General features: G+C 47.0%; 1 protein-coding gene and 1 non-coding gene across 2 annotated transcripts; one reads left to right on the forward strand and one right to left on the reverse strand.

The window, feature by feature from the left end:
- Nucleotides 1-219: 219 nt before the first annotated feature.
- FAM83D (family with sequence similarity 83 member D) lies at nucleotides 220-19,125 on the forward strand. Its single transcript, XM_049779300.1, has 4 exons — nucleotides 220-714; nucleotides 11,090-11,257; nucleotides 15,083-15,207; nucleotides 17,912-19,125. The coding sequence occupies exons 1-4, from the start codon at nucleotides 235-237 to the stop codon at nucleotides 18,873-18,875; spliced, it is 1,737 nt and encodes a 578-aa protein (XP_049635257.1). The 5' UTR covers nucleotides 220-234; the 3' UTR covers nucleotides 18,876-19,125.
- Nucleotides 9,947-10,053, reverse strand: LOC126019665 (U6 spliceosomal RNA). The gene has a single exon (XR_007499295.1). It is a non-coding gene; the product is annotated as a U6 spliceosomal RNA (small nuclear RNA).
- Nucleotides 19,126-20,289: the final 1,164 nt, after the last annotated feature.

The raw sequence follows: 20,289 nt of genomic DNA on the forward strand, positions 1-20,289 counted from the left end.
TCAGCCGGCGCCTGGGCGGGGCCTCCAGCAGCAGCCAATGCGGAGGCGCCGGGGGCGGGTCCGGCTTTGATCCGGCCAATAACGCTCCGGGGCGGGGTCAGAGGTGCCGTTAGGGCGACTCAGCCAATGGGAGAGCCGAGGCGCGGCCCGGCCGCATTCAAATCGCCTCATAAGGCGAGTCCGCCGCGCTCGGGGCTCGAGTCCGCCCGGTCCGCCTCCGCCTCCGCCTCCGCCATGGCTCTGCCGCTGCCCGAGGGCGCCGACGAGCTGCCCGCCGCCTGCCTGTCGCCGTGCGGGCCGCCCAACCCGGCGGAGCTGTACTGCGAGGCGCAGCGCCTGGCCCTGGAGGAGCTCGTGGCGGGCGGCCCCGACGCCTTCGCGGCCTTCCTGCGCCGCGAGCGCCTGGGCCGCTTCCTCAACGCCGACGAGGTGCGGGCCGTCCTGCGCGCGGCCCAACGGCCCGGCGAGGAGGGCGCGGCGGCGGGCGCCGAGGACTCGCTCGCGGCGTCGCTCGACTGCTCGTCCGGCACCTACTTCCCCGACCTGTCGGACCTGGAGCCGCCGCCGCTGGAGCTCGGCTGGCCCGCCTTCTACCAGGGCGCCTACCGCGGCGCCACGCGCGTCGACGCGCACTTCCAGCCCCGCGGCGCGGGCCACGGCGGCCCCTACGGCTGCAAGGACGCGCTGCGCCAGCAGCTCCGCTCCGCGCGCGAGGTGAGCCGCGACGGCGACTCGGCGGGCTCGACCCGCGGCGGACCCCTGGGGCTCCCCCAGCTCAGGATCGTGATCGTGCTCACGACGGGGACGCGGGGCCTGCTGCGATCACGAGCCGAAGCCGGCGGCCCCAGGCTCGGTCCCTCGACTCCCTTGGGATCCCTCATCTTCTCCTGGCTCATTTCTCCCTGTAGCTGAGGGAATTTTGGTTTGTTTCCGAGAGGCCGTTGGGCCGCAGTTCCAACGTTTACAGCCCCACTGTGAGAGGGACCCGCCCCCCCATCCGCCCAGTTTTCAAAGTTCAGTTAAAATGCAAGCTTTAAAATCCAATTTTCTTGGCTAACAGACAACGCATGATTCCACTGTCTGGAACAGGTTTTTTTTTGTTTGTTTGTTTGTTTTGCTTTGCTTTACCCTTTCCTTTCAGGTTTTTTAGGTTACCCGGCCTTTCCCAATATCATTCCTGCCAGAGCTCGCGGAGCCATTTGGGGTGCTGGTGATCAAACTTTAGTCTGTTGTGTTCAAGGCCAGGGCCCTACTTGCTGTGCTCACTCTCCAGCCTCTGCGGGATAGAAGGTAGTTTCCCGGGAAGATTATCTCCAGAGCCCACTGTGGGGCCTTAGCAATCTGTTGTGGCTGGCCATCTCTCGCCCTGTGTTGTGGACAGTGACTACATGAGTTGCTCTCTCCACAATCACAGTTCTGTGGCTGGCTGAGGGAGGGAGGCTGCTCTTGCACAGGCTGGGGCCTGTAGTTAGCAGAAGCATCCCCCAAATGCAGACCGTGTCCTGCAATCATCTCGGCTCACATGGCTTGGATGCTGCTCTCTTGGGGCCCGGGGGGGGGGGGCCTCCGCCATTTCCCTGCCCCCGTGGACTCTTGGGAGAGGCTGCATACCTGCGGGTCAGGGAGGAAGAGGGAAGTGGGCACCATAGGGATGACAAACGGAATGTGGCTGCCAGAACCATGCATGATCAGCTGCGGCCTTGCTTGGGGCAGAGCTTGTGACTCTAGAGTCTGGCATAAAGATAAAACCCAGTCGTGGTAAGACTAGGTGGGGTAAGCAGGTAGCTGAGTCTTTGGACTGGAACAGTGTCTGTGGGGGAAGTAGCCAGTCCAGAAACTTGTCCTGACCAGCCAGTGCCCCTTGGGCTGCTCTTCTTTTTCTGCTGAGTGTATGGGGACATGAGGGATGTGGCAATAATTAGAGAATGGGGGAGGGTGTGTGTGTGCTAGGGCCTGCCGCTTTTGTGGAGTAGGTATGAGACTCAGGGCTTGAGGTCAGTTTTGCAGTGTCTGAGGGTGCCAAAAGGTTGTGTTTGGGGGGGTGGGGAGATTTGCCTTTATTTATTTTTTTTTGCTGCTTCAGACACTCTCATTGAGAACATTTAAGATGGGAAAGGCCCAGTGAGGTGTGGGCATTTTAAAGTTCCCTAACCCCCCAGGAGGAGAAATCAGGTGCTTGAACCCGGAACAGAGCAGTGAATGGGTCTTCACAGAGGGATTTTTTTTCTTCATATTATTCATAAAATATCATGTATTTTCTTCATATTATTCTCCATGGGAGTGAAGGGATAGCAGACTAAGGTAAGTTGATGGGGAAAATGGCTCATCCCTGATCTTGGGTGCTCTCCAGTGTCCTTGCCACATTAGGTTTTTTGTCATTCTGGCTTTCTTTTTTGTTTTTGGATCACACCCAGTGGTGTACTCCTGACTCTGCGCTCAGAAATTGCTCCTGGCAGTTTTGGGGGACCATAAGGGATGCTGGGAATCGAACCCCAGTCTGTACTGGGTCGGCCACGTGTAAGGCAAATGCTCTACCGCTGTGCTATCACTTAGGCTCCCATCCTGGCTTTCTTGACTTGACTTAAATGCCTGTTACTTTCCCTGATCCAGCTGCATGCTCTTTCTTCCAGCTTCTGTATTTGGAGCTTGCGTCTTTTTAACTATAGAGAGGGAAGGTTGAATGAACCCCAGGATCATTTTCAGCGTCTCTGCCATATGCCACATTCCTTCTGTGCCTGCTGTGTGTCTGGCACCATGCCCAGGGCTAGAGTACACGGGAAGCGGTTCTTGCCCTGGCTTGAGAGCTGACCATTTGTTGACTTGCTCCAGATTGCAGGGCAAAAGCTAAAGAGAAAATCCTTCAGTTTTAGGGGCATGGAGTGGGGTCCCTGGAAGACCGAGTTGTACTGCTTGGACCACCTAGCCAGGTGTGTGACAGCATAGAATGCATGGAACTGCTTCACAGCTGGAACAGAGATGAGGGGAAGGTGAGGGCCAGGCTGCTTAGGGCTTAGCTACGCAAAGTGAAGAAGGGGCAGTGGGAAGCAGTGGAAGATTTAGACTCGCAGGGGTCTCAAACTCAATTTACCTGGGGGCCGCAGGAGGTAAAGTCGGGGTGATCCTTGAGTGCAAAGTCAGTAGTAAGCCTTGAACATTGGGGGGTGTGACCCAAACAACTAAAACAAAACAAAACAAAAAAAGATTCCTCTAGGGCAGGGCCACAAAATGTTGTACGGAGGACCTCAAACGGCCTGTGGGCCGCAAGTTTGAGACCCCTGAAGAGAGAAGTGGAACATGGTCAAGTTGGAAATACGGAGCGGTGAGGGGGTCAGGAAGGAGGCTGATTTAGAGATGCTGACACATGTGTCCTGATGAAATCCCTAGGGATAGTTGGGCCTGTGCTTGGTATGGGGAACCAGGGAGGAGTTGTAAGCAGAACTGACAGGACTTGGTTGTTAGAATGACAGGAAGGGAGTGGAGGCAGGAGAGCTGCTCAGGTGCAAGAGAAGGTGCTGGACAAGGCAAAGGTGGAGAATATTTGCTCGAGAGAAAGGAGGAGGGTGGTGAGGCTACTTCATTAAATCCAGGAGGAGAATAAGGCTGGTGGATGGGAAGGGAAGAGGCAAGTGTGAGATTTAGGCTATTCGTTTTAGAAGTGTCTCAAGTTGGGGGAAGGGGGCTCCATGACAGTACGTGTATCTTGCATATGTGAAGGCCACACGCCCCAGCCAAACCTGACATGACCTGCTTTCTCTGCTAGGCCTGGTTCCAGGTGCTCCCTGGACAGGTGTGATTTAGTCTCCATCTGGCAGAGACTCAGAGATCTTAGTTGCTGGAAGTCCCCCAGCCAAGGCATGACAGAGCCTCGACTTGGGAGAGGTAAAGTGCCTCTTGAGCACTGTCGGCCACCATGCTCTGTCTCACGCATCTGTTTCAGGAGCTGACTCTGGCCTTGGGGGGGGTCAGGAATTCAAGGAGCAGTGACAGAGGAGGTGTGATATGTGTGCACTGTAGTGGCCCTATCACTGGCTACAGTCTTTTGTGAGCTGCACCTCAGGGGGTCAGGAATCTGCAGGCTTAGGCCATTTCCAGAGGAGCTGACAGGCAGTTGTCTGGGGGTCCCTGCGATGGGGGTACTCGGACTTTGATGGAGCTAGTTAGAGATTGCTGCCTATGCCAGGACTGGAAGCTTGTGTTAGAAACAGCCCATGCAGGCTGGAGATCACAGTATGGGGCCTCAAGAGAGATTAAAGGTGACAGTTCATGGGAGACAGAGTAGCTTGGTATGACCTGAAGGCACAAGGGTTCTCAGAAGGCTGGAGCTTTAAAGGTTTTTAGGTTTGTTGTGCTTTGGTTTGGGGATCACATCTGGTGGTGCTCAGGGATCACTCCTAGTGGTGCACAGATTGTGGTACTCCTAGTGGTGTCAGGTGCATTGTTGGAGAACAAACTTGGGCCAGTTATGTGCCAGGGAAGCACCTTACCTGCTGTACTATTTATTGCTCCAGCAGGCCCCAAGAGATTTTTTTTTTCTAAATCTTTGAGTTGTGTGTCCTACTAACATGGCAGTGGCATTGCTCATTTTTCTTTTTAGGAAGGAGACTGAGGTTGTCTGTTCAAAGAGGAGGAAGCATTAAGCAGACTGAAAACCCTTTGGCTCCCTGGACCCAGAATTTGTTTAGTCATCAATGTGTACTTCATGCTGTCAGGTTTTCTGGGGCAGTGGGGGCTAGGACCCAGGGAGAACTGGGACTTAGGTGGTGAATGGAGGCACCTGAATGTAAATAGCTGCCTGGACTTTTAAAGGCAGGATTCAAGTAATGACCAGAGGGTGGCGCCAGGCTGGAGCAGAAGCGGGACAACACCTAGCTGTTTGCTGTGTGGGGCTTTATTTGCCCCAATTTGCATCTTCAGGTGTGGTTCTAGAAGGAACATGGGCACAAGTGTGAGAAGCCAGGGCACCATGGAAATGGCAGCGTGGATCTCAGCTTGCAGCCTGCACTCTCCTTCTGTTATAGGATTATCTAGGAGCTGAGCAGAGATTCACTACCCCCAGAACCAGCCTGCATTTCGAGTCCCTTGGCTTGTAGTGCACCTTAATTAGGTCTTATATGTTGCTCTAAAGACTGTCCTGATAAAGGGTGCAGAGGAAGGGAGGGGAGCAGATCAAGGAGAAGAATTCTACCTGCCTTGCTACTCAGCAAGTATCTGTCCCTGAGAGAAGACTTCGAGGACTCCAATTAAGTTTAGCTACACTGAGTGAGGTACTGAATATAAAGTCATAAGGCTAGGGGCAGAGGGGTTAAGACACTTGTCTTGCATTTGGCCAATACCTGCCTGGAGATCTCCCTTCCCCTCAGCACTGCTGGGGCTGGGTGTGGCCCCCAAACAAAATCCAGGAAGCCCATATGGCTGATCTGACTATCTGAATGCACACTGACTGCTGACATGTTTGATCAGGTTTCACCAGAGCTGGAGGAAATACTGACGATTTTGAACTTTGTGGAGCCAAGATATTTTTGCTTCCTAAGCATTTGAGGGCTAATTTTGAGCTATACAGATTTTCCCTTGCAGCCCCACTCCAGAACCTCTTTTACCACTGTATTGTTGGTGAGTCATTTTACTGTCTCTGTATCCTGGTGAATCAGTGTTTGACCTTTGGCCCCAACACATCAAAAGGGTGTGGAGACCCTGTCTGAAGTCACTGCATGCCCCATCTGGTCACATTTCTGCTGTGGCTGTTGGGATCCCTTATTTCTGATGAGGGCAGCAGAGGGTGTCAAAAGACTGAACTTATCCCACCTGTAGGTTCTCACCACCTTCCCTGTTCTATTCAGCTGCTTTGTAGAACCAACCACTTTGACTCTGACCTCCCACTCTCAGTGGAGTGCCCTTGTGATGACCAGGACATTCATGGAAGGGTCTGGTGTTGACAAGGAGGAAGAACAGCTGAGGAATGTGTTAGAGGCCCTTGTGTACCTGTGGATGTTCTGAAAGAGGCCCTCCTGGACCTGCTCTGTCTGTCTCCGAGTTCCAATCGAACCTGTGTCGTTCGGTCAGTTCCTGTTAAGAGGCCCCAGTCTTATCCTCCCCTTTGCTGGATGCTTCTCTGTTGTGGGTGGGGTTAGTGGGAGAAGATTGGCCCATGTGACCCTCCTCCTACCTCAATAGCCATCAAATGACTGAAGGCCTGAGTGGAGGAGGGATGAACTAACTAACTATTCTAACTCACTGTTAGGAGTTTGAATGATGAAAACATTTTGGAGACAAACTGACAGTTGGACAATATCATGAATGTGATGAATGCCAATGAATTCTACATTTAGAATTCAGATGGTACTTTGCATAATGTATTTTACCACAGTTTAAAAAGTGTTCTGGCTATTTACCACAGGCCCAACGCAAACATATTCAGTGGGGAAAAAACTTAAATCCTTCTCTATGTAAGATCAAGAACAAGACAAGGTTGCCCACTCTTGCCACTTTCATTCACTATAGTATTGGAAGTACTTGCCATAGCAGTTAGACAAGAAAAAGTAAGGACATCCAGATAGGAAAGAAGCCCTGGTCTCACTGTTTGTGGATGAAATGATACTATCTTTAGAAGATCTGAAAGGCTCTACAAAGTTCCTAGAAATAATAGTTTTGTATAGTAAGGTGGTAAGCTGTAAAATTAATCTGTAAAAGTTCATGCCTGAAACTCAGTCATGAATAATTTTATAATTTCATGGTGACTAGATAATAAATTCATAAATATAAAAAAACTAAAAAGTATCTCCAGATGTTCCTAATGTCCTCTGGGGTACGAAATTGCTTCTGGCTGAGAAGTGGTGGCTCACTCCTGGTGACAGACACCCATCACTTTGGACTGTATGCTACTAGTGGCCAGTGAGTGTTAGTTCTATGGCTCTGTGACTTAGCACTGGCCTTGTACGTGTTTGAGGTCTTGGGTTCCATCCCCGGCACTGCACACAGCAAGACAAAAATCTGTCCTGCCAGATTAAATATGGCTTTTGAATCTTTTGATTATTGATTTTGTCTAGACTTTGTTAGGTTAGGATTTGGTGGGGGGCCATTCGACATTTTCCTATTTACTTAGTTTTTCCTCCTCACCTTGTATTTTTGTTGTTGCAAATGGCCAGGGTTGCGTACTTGGTCATAATGCTATAGAAAGACCAACTTTGTTGTGGTTCTGGGAATCCCAGAAGGCAGTACCCCAACATCACACTCCGGTTTGAGCATGGTACTGGAGTTCACACTCAGTGCCCCAGCCTCAAGGCAGGTTTGGCATTGAGCATGCCCTGTGCCTTCTACTTCTTTTTCAAGTATAGATGACAAGATTTAACATGCTTTAAGAAGTGTATTGTTAAAAAAAAAAAAAAAGGGAAGTGTATTGTTCAGTGGCATTAAATGTATTTACCATCATACCAGCCACCTCCAGAACCTTTTTTTATCTTTTTCAGTGGCTGATGGCAGGGCGGACTCACATCCAGCTGTAACAGGTCTTATTCTGGCTCTGCCCATTTGAACTGGGTTGGCAGCATGCATGTCAAATGTCTTACCCACTGCACTACCGTTCTAGCCCCCTTAGCAGGAACTTTGAAACAAATTGAGCAGCGACTCTCTTCCTTCTTCCTCCAAGCCCCGGGAAACCATATCGTTTTTGTTTGTTTTTTTTTGTTTTTGTTTTTGTTTTTGTGGGGGAGGTGGGGAAGTGAGGAACTCACTTCAGTAGGGCTTACTTCTGGCTCTGCACTCAGGCATCATTCATGGTGGTGTTCAGGGTACCTACCATATGGAAGCTGAGTTGGCAAAGCAAACATAATACCTACTATACTATTGCTCCAGCCCTTAGTGTATTTTCTATCATGTAATGTCCTTATTCTCTGGACCTGGCTTCTGTGAATCAGGAGAGAAGCTGTAGGGTTGGTCTCTAATTCCTTTCTGGCAACAAAACATAAGTTCTTTTAGGAAGAGAGAGTAGATTTACTAGCCTTTTATTTATTTTATTTTTTTATTTATTTTGGTTAATGGGCCATACCCGGTTGCACTCAATGATTACACCTGGCTCTGCACTCAGAAATTGCTCCTGCCAGATTCGGGGAACCATACGGGATGCTGGGGATCAAAACTAGGTGTGCGCTGAGTCAGCCACGTACGTACAAGGCAGACGCCCTACTACTGTGCTATCGCTCCGGTCCTTACTAGCTTTTTAAAATTTCACGTGCAGAGGCTAGAGAGACAATAAATGTCAATTGTATTTTATCCATTGAATTGCCAATTTCAGGTTTGTAGGTCTGTTCCTGAACCATTCTAACAAAGGCAGGTATGTCTATATGCATACATGCACTAGGCTCTTTGTTCCCACTAACTTTATAGCCCCAAACTGGAAGAGCTCAAATGCCAGTCAGCTGAGGTTGGTGAGAGCAGATCCACCCACACAGCACAGTTTCCTGCACTCTGAGAAGAATGAGCTCTATTTGTTCTTTGGACGTGTCTGAGGCTTACTCCTGGCTTTGTACTCAGGGATCACTCCTGGTGGTGCTAGGACTGTATGCTGTGCCAGAGATTGAACTGAGGTCAGCCTCATGCAAAAAGAATGCCCTGTACATGGTAGTATTTTATTATGTAAAAATACGTGATTATTTTTAAAGAGACTGTAAGGAAATAGGGTTCTTTTTGTTTTGTTTTGTTTTGTGATTTTGGATTTTTTTGGTTTATTACGTAGAAGTGGAGAGGAAATAGATCTTTTGCTTTGTTAGTGGGAAAATTTTTCAAAAGACCTGGTGAGCTAAAGGAGTTTGGGGGTGGCCATCATTCTGCTCAACAGAAGGAACTGTCAGAGGAGCTCACCTTTGGCCACTGCTGGAGGGTCTGTGCAGCCTGGAGTGTGGACAGAAACATGGGGGGAATTTCAGGCATGCTATGCCCATGACCCTGGAAGAAGAGGGAGGGAACCCAAGGTACAGCGAGGAGGGAGGATTGGCATGAATTTCCTGTTTCCCTCCCCGGAAGAGTTGGATTCAGAAGTGGAACAACTGGTCCCTGAGTAGCCCCTGCAGGCCACTCATGTGCTTAGTTGGGGCCCATATCAGCCCCAGACTTAAGTCCATCTGCTTAGATTTCATAGGGCCTAGTGGTGAGTACCGAGCTCAGGGAGTAAGACTTGTCCAGGAGAGTGGCAGAGCTAGGGCCAAGTCTTTTTCCAGTTCTGCAGGAGGATTATTAGAATTTCAGGCCAGGAATTTTCTTTCTGATTGAACTGGAAACACTTCTAGGTAGGCAGTAGGATTTTGCAAATCATGGACACTAATTAAGCTAGAGAACTACGAAACCTTGCTTATATGTGAAAGGGTGGTGCCAGGATCCTCTACTAATTCCATAGTCTGTTCCCTGACCTCAGGTTTCTCCATTTATTTCATACCTGTCAATTGGGGATCCCTCAGTGAGCCTTCCTAGCACCCTGTGGGCATCAGATACATGCTTCCATCAAGTTCAACTCTTTTTCCAGAGCAGAGAGGTTGAGACTTCAAAACCAAACATCGTATCTAATAGCAAATTGGGTTCTTGCTCACCGTTTAACAAAGGTGTTATTTGTATATGTTTTGTTGAGTAGTGAATCAAAAGTCACCTTGGCTTTGTTCTCTTGACATTGCTCATAGTTCCCTGCCTCTGACAGCCCCTCCAGCCTGTCTGGGTTTCTTCTGGTTCCTCATAGTATGACATTCCTGGGTTACATTTTTCTCATCTTTTTATTTTTTTAATTTTATTAAATTACTATGAAATACAGAGTTAAAAAATTGATAGTTGAGTTTCAGTCACATAGTGTTCCAACACCTATCTCTTCATAGACTGAGGTTCCTGATGGTGGGGCTTGGCCTGGACCCTCAAGCTAGACCACCCAAGCCCTACAGTAGAGATTAAATCATTTATTTACTCTATTTTAAAAAATACGGATCGCTTCACAAATTTGCATGTCATCCTTGCGCAGGGGCCATGCTAATCTTCTCTGTATTGTTCCAATTTTAGTATATGTGCTGATGAAGCGAGCACAGAGATTAAATCAAAGAGTAGATACTGGATGAGACTTTGTTTTGTTTTGTTTTTTGTTTGTTTTGCAAAGGAAAACCATATTCTAGTTGGCTGTAATTCATCCAAGAATACACAGCTGAGAAGCAGTGCTGAATTATAGTATAATGCTGAGCAAATAGAAAGAATTAGGGGGCCTGAGGGAGGAGACTATGTTGTTGGGGAGCATAGACTGGTATGAGCTTTAGAGCAGAATCCTCAGAATTCCATGCTTTTGGTGCAGGCTTGCATGAGCAGTGTGCAAAGAATTACAGAGACCGTCCTCAGCAGAGAAAGAGCAAATGTTTTAGAAGACATTGGTTGGCTCTAGACTAAAGAGGAAAGAATGCATTATCTGAAGATAGGGCTCTAGAGAGGCAGAAAATGGGAAGAACTGTTTACATAGCTAGATTGACCTCAAGACTTGTGTTGGTTGGAGGAGATGGACCTTTCTAGATCAGAGTAATAAAACAACAGGGATCATGGGGCCAAATCAGAGGGTGATTATAGATTTGCATAATCCAGAAGTGGCTCCAAATCTAAGGTTTTATTTGCTTATTTTACAGATTTAGAAGACTCAAGCCATGGACCCTAGAAGACAGGGTGCCACAGACTTTAGTAAATGGAGTACAGACCCTACGTGACAGGATACTAACTCCAGAACCCAGAGAGCTTGCTGCTCTGAGCTAAGCTTAGATGCTGAAGGTTTTAAAACGTTAAAGAAAAGAGGTGGAATGGGATAAAGTCATAGGCTGGCAGGACAGGAACCTCACCTAGTTTTCCAGGGAGGAGGAGAGTGGCCAGCAAATACTTGGAAGAGTTGTCTGGATCTCCTTGCTTTATAGGGTACACGATCCAGTTCTCTTTGGAGGAGGAGGCCTTTTTGGAAGTAGTCCCTGCTCAGGGAGAGACTCTTCAAAGGATCATGGGCATAGTAGTTTTGGCCAGGGAGACAGTGAGCTGTGACCCTAGTCTGCGAGCTGACAGCTTGTTCTTTGCTCTCCCCCTGCCCACGTTATAGGTGATTGCAGTGGTCATGGATGCTTTCACTGACATTGACATCTTCCGAGACCTGCAAGACATCAGCCGGAGAAAGGGTGTTGCTGTATACATCCTTCTGGACCAGGCTCTGCTCACTCAGTTTTTGGAAATGTGCATGGATTTAAAAGTTCATCCTGAACAGGAAAAGGTTTGTGTTCTACCTTCCTAGTTTCCTTATGGCCGACCACATAATGAAGTGTCTGTGACCACTGTCTATGACACACCAGTAAATGATGTGTCCGTATTTTCATGAGTGGAAACAGAGATCTGGTCCCAGTGCCTCAAGGACCTGAAGGAAGATAGGTCAAAACTTTGACCTTTGCCATCTCCCACACAGCACTTTGCTGCTTCATAAGGCTGGACAGTTGGCTGCAGAGGCTAGTGGGAGCTGTACCCTTTGACGGTGGGTAGGAGTCACTTGTTGAGTCCATCATTACCCAACATTGATGGAGTGCCTGCTCAGTCCTCAGCACTGCTTGGGCATTTAACCAATGTCAGTGTAGTCCTTCAAGGAGCCCTGCCAGGTGAGGGGCTTTCTATCTAGGCTTTAGATCAGGAGGGGTAACCAAGCCCAGGGTCCACAGAGAGGGAGTAATAGGGCTGGCAGCCTGTCTGCCTGCTCTCCTCACTCTCGCAGCCTCATTATAAAATTAGCCTTTGGTTGGCTGGGAATATGGCTCAATGATAAAGTACCTGCCCAACATCACAAACAAAATATAATAAAATAAAATCAGTCTTTTTATGTCCTTTATTCTTAATATGAATGTAACTTGAGCTTAAAATCTTTTAATTAAAAAATATAACCTAGTATTTTTTCTCTATAGTGGAAAGAGTAAGAAAAGCATATTTATTGACAATCACACGCATATATTCTTTGGTTTGGGGCCATACCCAGTGATGCTCAGAGGCTGCTTCTGGTATGATGCTATAGGGACTTGGTCATGCTGGGATCTAACCTGGACCTCTGGCAGGCAAAACATGTGCTCTAGTCCTGTGACCTATCTCCCTGATCCCCCATCTTTTTTCCTAAATTAAGCAATTTAACATGTGAGCTTTGAAACTTAATTATCAACTCAGGCATCATAATCTGCTGTGAGCTACCTGGTAGTGGAAATGAAGCAGTGAGCAAAGGAACAAAGAATTTGGGCCTTGTGAACTTTACTTCCTTTACTTAGCTGTTGTTTACTTAGCAATTAGGTTGACAAACTTTTAGTGGTTTAACTTCTCCTGTGATTCTTTGTTTTTCTTTAATGAGAAACCTGAAGATTAGACTTAATTGGGCATTAATTAACTTGTCATTAGTGCTACAAGAAAGAAATTTTAACAAATGACTTCTTGATGGAGTAGGATTAGAACTTGCAGACAGAATAAAACATGCTAGCTATCAATTAAAAACAGTTCATTAAAAAATGAGATGAGGGCCGAAGTGATAGCATAGCGGGTAGGGTGTTTGCCTTGCAGGTAGCTGACTTGAATCGACCCAGGTTTGATCTCCTGCATCCCATATGTTCCCCTGCCAGGAATGATTTCTGAGCTCAGAGCCAGGAGTACCCCTGAGTGCCACCGGGTGTGATTCAAAAATAAAACAGACAAACAAAAAAAGGGATGAGGTGGGACTGAGGACAATAAATAATGCTATGGAAAGCCTTTATCCTGTTGCCAGATAAAATACTCTGTAGTGCTGTCAGAAAACTAGGTGAAGAACTGGAAAGTGCCATCATTGCTGCTTCAGAGTGCTCTTTCCCTCATTAAGGCTGTGTATTGGCAGCAGAAAAACCAGCATTATTCTGGCCCCAGCTTTTATCTCTGATTTGACAATCAAGTGATTGTCTCTGATTCATTCATTGTTCAATAGTAATCAAGGAGCATTTCCTGAGTTGGTTGCTGCCTTCCTGGGTGTTTGATGCTCTAGGATGGGCTGAAGGTGACCTGGCCTTCTGGTCTCACAATTCCCTGTGTCTTTACTTCTCCCTACAGAACCCCTGTCTTCCTTGACTACTTTGTTCCTCAGGATGCCGGCTAGTAACCTGACTATCCCCAACATGACCTGGCTCCTCCTGTGCGGGTTCAGGTGTTCTGGCTACTGTAGGCCCTCAGTCACAGTTCGACTTGCAGGTCTCACAAGGACTTTGGCTACAGTCATGTAGGCCTACATGATGTTCAGAGAATGCCTGAAAGGAAAGCTGCACAGAACATACTTCAGTCTGTATCCAGGGGCTTATTTTGTGCTTATTAGTCTATTTGGATCCTCTGAATGAGGCCCAGGTCACCCTTTATTCCAGAAAGCTCTACTCTAGCTCCTCCATTCATTGTCCCTAGATGGACTTTATCCTTCAGAGAATATTATTTAAGTGGAATTTTAAAACCCGTGAGACTGGCTTTCTTGTATCAGTACAGATCCTTGAGGTCCACCTAAATGACTGATGCAACAAATCTGTTCTTGGTCACAGAGTATCCTCTGCAGGATACTTGGAAGATCAGGGCACAAGGCTTTGTGTGGATGAAGGATTTTATTTCTCTGAATGATGTTTTCCTATAGGTTTTAAATATTTTTGTTTGATTTTAGCTTTTTAGCCAATCTTGGTGTTGCTCAGGGATCACTCCTGGCAGGTCTTGGGAGGCAAGGTGTGGCGCCAGCGATCAAACTGGGTTGACTCTGCATGGCAAGTGTCCTATTCACAGTTCTATGACTGTCTTAATTTAAATATTTTTAATTTTTAATTTAAATGATGCTCAAGAATTTTGGGGGGCGTCCCTCCAAGGGATATTCAGCCAACAAGACCAATTCAATGGGGAGCCTGAGGATGTGCAGCTGCTCAGACCCTGTGGTGGTGCTGGGGTCTCCGGGCTACACCTGGTGTTGTTCACGGCCCTGTAAGGTACCAGACTTCCAACCTAAGTTATCTTCCCCAGGTCCTTGTTTTGTTTAGTTTTTTTGTTTCCCAATCATTTACTATTTCCCTTTCCTCTTCTAGTTCATGAAGGCCTAGAACATGCCTTTTATCTCCAATATCTTAGGGCTCAGCACATCGTAGGGGTTGTCTGTGCAAAATGAATGAGAGTTAAGCAAAAATATCTTACACATTTAATTTGAATGTGGAAGATTTCTAAAGATAAGTAGCTATCATTCTACTCCCAAGAATGTAAATTGTCTCAGTATTTTACATACAATTATCTGTATGTTTATGTGTGACACTTTGCGAGACATGTGCAGGATATAATGCCTGTGTATTGCTATCTCATTTCAGTATTTGTTGGAGCTTAGTATTATTGATTGAGTACTTGGGCTCCAGATGTTACTGGTGCAACCTCCTGTGTTAGAGAGCTTGTCCTCTGTTCCTGCCCACCAAAGCCATTTTCGTCATGTCTGTGAGCAGGTCTGTTACATTTTTCCATAGAGATGCTATTGACAAAAGAGTAGGAGAAATATCAGTTTTGCTTCTTTTAAGTCTCTATTAAAAGGTTATCCCTGGACTCCTGAATGATAGCACAGTGGGTAGGGAAACCTGGCCTGGGTTTGATCTCCGGTATCCCATATGGTCCCAGGAGTCTGCCAGGAGTGATTTCTAAGTGTAGAGCCAAGAGAGAGTTACCCCTGAGTGCTGCCAGGTATGGCCCCACAACAAAACAAAAATGGTATTAGCATCAAGATGTTTGCTTTTGTGGTGATTTTTGCCCTCACACCCCTGTCTGTATTCTTTCTTGGATACTGTTGTTTAGCATACTTCTAAAGTGAGTGGTTTTATAGAGTGCATGTACTCACAAAGCAAGAGTCTCACCAGCCCTTGTATTAAAGGGGTGCTTGAATCCAGAAACAGGTCAATAATCCTGTGCGCTCTGCGCATCAGTGTGTGATGCCCACCAGCCACTCATCAGTTAATACCTTGGTCTCTTTGGGACTTGTGAGCTGTACCCTCACTCTGTCACTTGTTGGATTATTCACTTCTTTTTCTTGTTACTTCCTTCTTAACAGCTGATGACAGTTCGAACTATTACTGGAAATATCTACTATGCCAGGTCAGGAACTAAAATTGTTGGAAAGGTTCATGAGAAGTTCACACTGATTGATGGCATTCGAGTAGCTACAGGCTCTTACAGGTAAGTATCACATTTCCCACACTTAATCAAAACTTTTTAGAAGCAGTATTTTACATAGAGGCAAACACTTCTCTTTTCTCTCAATGCAAAACCTTTAGTGGCAGGCATCCCCACATGTGTGCATCTTGGCATGTGAGTTTATTAGAGCCTGCCTCCCATAGGAGGAGACAGGAATGTGAGGGTCTTCTCTCCTGCTCTGTGGCCCACAGAACTACAGCACAGAGGTTAGACCTTACCAAGTGCCAGATTCAAGCCTACTATTGACATTTGGGGTGGGCAGGGGTGTTTTCTGGACTACACACAGCAGTGCTCAGAGCTTATTTTTGGCTTTGCACTTAGGAATCACTCCTGGCAGGCTTGGAGGACTAAATGAGGTGCCAGGGATCCAGCCCAGTCTGCCACATGCAAGGCGAGCGCTCTACCTGCTACACTATCTCTCTGGCCCTGAATGGTGACTTGAACCCTCCCATTCTCTGCTCCCTGGAAGCAGAGGCATGTGAAGGCCTGAGCATCACTGTGTGTAGGGCAGGGCCCAGGCTGTGGCCTTATACTTAAATCTTTCACCTTGTCATTTAGGAGGGCTTTTGTCCAAAAAGTACCAATGCCTATTTCTGCTTCTGCCTTTGATGCCTCATTCTGCAGTGGCTTCTGAGGGCAGAAGGTGGGGATAATGAGTGGCTGGCACTAATCCTCAGAAGGGGAGATCCAATTTTTTCACCCCTGTGGCTCCCAAGGGGCTGTGCTTGCCCAATGGATGGTATGCAGGAGGCGTGTCTCTAGGGTGTAGAAGAAAAACTCAATTTTGAAGAGGCATGCATCCCTGAGTGATAATTATGTACCAGCCCTGGATAAAGGTGAGCATACAAAGGTTCATGGAAGATGTCAGCTCAAGAAACTCCTTTTTATGTTTGTTTTTGAGCCACACCCAAATGGATTCAGTGCTTACTTCTGGCTCTGTGCTCAGATATCACTCCTGACAGGCTCAGGGGTTCATATTTGGTGCCAAAGATTGACTGATTCACCTGTGCAAGACGAATGCCCGACCCACTGTGCTATTGTTTTGACCCCTCAAGAAACTTTTTTTTGTTTTTGTTTGTTTTTGGGTCACACCCAGCAGCGCTCGGGTTACTCCTGGCTCTACGCTCAGAATTTGCCCCTGGCAGGGACGGGGGACCATATGGGATGTCAGGATTCGAACCACTGTCCTTCTGCATGGAAGGCAATTGCTATACCTCCATGCTATCATTGGGCCCCATTCTTTTTTTTTTTTTTTTTTTTTTTTGGTTAAGGATGTTTCAAACTTCAGAGCTCAGAGCAAGACTCGACTCTTCCTTGAGACTTCCCTTCATCCAACTTTCCTGAGAAACTAGATTTTCACCTACAGAAGGATTTATTTAAACAAATTTAACTCCAAACAATTCAGTTTTTACAAAGTGAAAAATAATAAAACTACCCTCTAGGGGCCTAGAGAGATAGCACAGCGGCATTTGCCTTGCAAGCAGCCGATCCAGGACCAAAGGTGGTTGGTTCGAATCCCAGTGTCCCATATGGTCCCCCGTGCCTGCTATTTCTGAGCAGACAGGAGCTATTTCTGAGCAGACAGCCAGGAGTAACCCCTGAGCAATGCCGGGTGTGGCCCAAAAACCAAAAAACAAAACAAAACAAACAAACTACCCTCTACAGCCATTATTGAGATGACTGCTGCGACTAACTTGCATTTGTTGTGGACATTTTATAATTTCAGTGGTGGCGAGATGTCCTGTTTTATGTGATCTCAGAGTTTCCAAATGGGGTTTTTCTTCTCAAAATTTGAAAATAGTTTCCAAGTGGGAGAGTTGGGATTCCTGGTTGCAAATCACAGTTGATACTTTATTTTATGGTCTTTCATGTAAAAGAGGATACTCATAAAAGAAATTTCTTTATTCTGGAAGTGGCAGTGAGCCCCAAAACCTAATTCAGACTGCTTTGGGCAAATGGAATTTAGCAGCTCATGCAGTTCGGCTGTGTGGAATGGCACAGGGATTTTCAGCTCAGCTTGCCCTACAGAGAACACTGTCTTGGTGCTGCAATTTGTCAGTCAGCTTGCATTTGAAGGCAGAGCTACTAATAGACAGATAGACAGCCGTGGTCTTTGTGGCTCTCTACCAATTCTCAATAATGTTCAGAGCCTTGAACAATTGCTTTTCCTAGCAGGTCAATCTGAGGGAAGCTGATAGATTCTCTGGCCAGCTGGGGCCACACATCCAGCCCTGTTGGGAGGGCTCATGTGAAAACCATTTTTATAGAAGAGGAAAAGGGGCACAAGATGAAATGGCCTATGGCCACCCTTTGGGTAGGGTCACAGAGTGACCATCTTATGTCTTATTGCAACCATTGCAGTTAAAGAGAGTGTGTTTTAAAGACTAGGCCTCCCACATTGGTGCTGTTCCACTGGCTTTAAATCTCAGGGTGCTGTCTAACTATCATAACAGCCTTTTCTCCCTTTGAAAAGCCTGGAAGCTGAGGATGTGTAGGCTTTAAGTGTGTTGGTTACCCACCCTTGTTCCTGTTTGAACACAAATTAAAGTCTGATAAACCCCGTCAGTCTGTGTTCTCCAAGACACAGTCTGTGACTGTTAGACCATGGGTATTTAGACATTATAATGCAGATAGACATTGGGTAAGCCCAGATGGCTCATCCTCACTAGCTTCTGTTTATCCTCAGTTTTACCTGGACAGATGGCAAACTGAACAGCAGCAACTTGGTCATTCTCTCTGGCCAAGTGGTAGAACACTTCGACCTGGAGTTCCGAATCCTGTATGCAAATTCCAAGCCCATCAGCACCAAACTTCTGTCCAGCTTCCGCTTCAGTGGCAAGTTTGACCACCTCGTGGATCAGAAGCTGCTGTCCCGAGAGCCCACCCTGGGCAACCTGCTGCGCTTGCGGCTGGCCAGGCTGTCTAGCACACCCAGGAAGGCTGAAGAAGGTGCATCCCCAGAGGCCAGGCGCCGCTTCTCTGAGGCCTCCACCATTGGCGATGATGAAGACTACCTCTGTAGCCACCAGGCTGAGCCTGTGGGTAGGAAGGTGGCCAGTGCAGCAACGCAGACCGAGCCCATCGCTCAGCTGCTGGCCACTGTTCGTGATGCTGCCACGCAGAGCTGTCCTGACACCATGTGTGCTGGCACTCAGGCCACCGTCAGCACACGACCAGCTGGCTCCCAGACTGCGCTGTGGTCCCGGTCGGCCAGCACCCAGACTGCCACCGCTGAGGATGAACTCCCTTCTCCTGCCCCATCCAAAGAAGGGTCCCCAGTGTCCCGGATATCTGTGTCCCAGTCCTCCAGTTTGAAGTCCTCCTCCTCTCTCTCCTCCCAAGGCTCTGTGGCTAGCTCCTTTGGCTCACAGACTTCCCTCCGCACCACAGACTTTATTACTCCAGGACTCCCCAAGTTCTGGAGCAGCCCCAACCTGGACTTGTGCTTCAGAGATTCGTTCCGAAACCTGAACAAAGAGCGGCAGCTCCACTTCGCTAATCTCAGATCCAGGCTCAATCACATGCTGGCCCTGCTATCTAGGAGAGCCTTCTTCACTGATAACTACTTAGATCTGCATTCTGGGAACATCCCCCGGGCAATCAACTTGCTGACAATTCGTGATATCCCTCTGTATCCATCATACCACTGACTCCCCCAGCCCCAGCCAGCCTGTCCTCATGGTAGGCTTTCACTGACTGTTACCTTTCATTCCTTTGAATTCTGAAAACTTCACATAATCTTGCATGCTTTTATTTTATCTCTATCACATGTCATCCACCTCTAAGTTTTATGGTTTAAACACTACAGATATGATATCTTTGCACACTTTTACTTTTGATACCTCTTAACAAGCACATTAGGACATTCGCAAGTTAATTCAAATAAGAAATAAATTATTTGTTTTCTACTTTCTGAGATTCCTTGGTTTTCTGTTTTAGGGGCTTGCTAGTGTTTTTATTATTAAAATCCTGCTTTGAGATAAACAGGAATGCAAAACAAAAACGAACTTAGAATCTGACAACTAAATGGTGGTTATGGACACAGGTGGTGGGTAAAAAGGGCAATGGAGGTTCATTTTATGGTGGTAGATGGAAACTGGACTGGTGGAGATAATAATGTAGGTGATACAGGGTTAAAAATCACAGGTTGGGCCCGGAGAGATAGCACAGCGGCATTCCCCTTGCAAGCAGCCAATCCAGGACCAAAGGTGGTTGGTTTGAATCCCGGTGTCCCATATGGTCCCCCGTGCCTGCCAGGAGCTATTTCTGAGCAGACAGCCAGGAGTCACCCCTGAGCACCGCCCAAAAAACAAAAACAAAAAAAAAAATCACAGGTTAAAGCCAAAGTCTTAAAACTTTGGCCAAATTATGAACCACTGTTACCTCAAAAAAAAATTCTGTTTATAAAAATACTTTTTCAACTGTCTATCTCTTAGAAACATCTGTTCTTGACATTTAAATAACTATATAGACAACTTGGAAAAGTTGCAAAAAGTTATGTTTTTCTTGCTCTTGGATAAAACTCCAAACTGTCACAATTAAATGCACTTAATGGCTATTTATGCCATTTTGGGAATGGGTTTAAAGTAGAAAGAAAGAAATGGGCCCAACTATAAGAGAGAAGATAATCTATTTAAAAGTCAGGAGACATGCACCCCTGTCAGGCCAGACAGACCTCTAGTGGCATGAACACCTGGCTCTGAGTGAGTTTGAGTGAGGAAATGGCAGAAATTGCAGGTTCTTATGTTCCAGCTTGTTTTTTCAAAGAACGGCTTAAGCTATTTAAACATGGATCTCACTTCTCTACCTCTCTGCCAAAAGAGGCCTTATTCATATCCATTCCTGAGTTCGTCTCTGATATTAACTTCAGTGGCCCCAGTTGGCATCATGGGCCTAATTTCATCAGATGGGTGTATTGACAATGATTTAGCAATCTAATATTCTGTAGTAGGGGCCAGAGAGGACACTGACAATTATCCCAGATTCCTGATTCAGTGGCAGCCAATGCAACTGGTTCCTGTATCCTGCTCATCAAGATTGGTATGGCTATGTAATACTGTTTTT

This window comes from Suncus etruscus, chromosome 9, assembly GCF_024139225.1.
Source record: "Suncus etruscus isolate mSunEtr1 chromosome 9, mSunEtr1.pri.cur, whole genome shotgun sequence".
NCBI lineage: Eukaryota > Metazoa > Chordata > Mammalia > Eulipotyphla > Soricidae > Suncus > Suncus etruscus.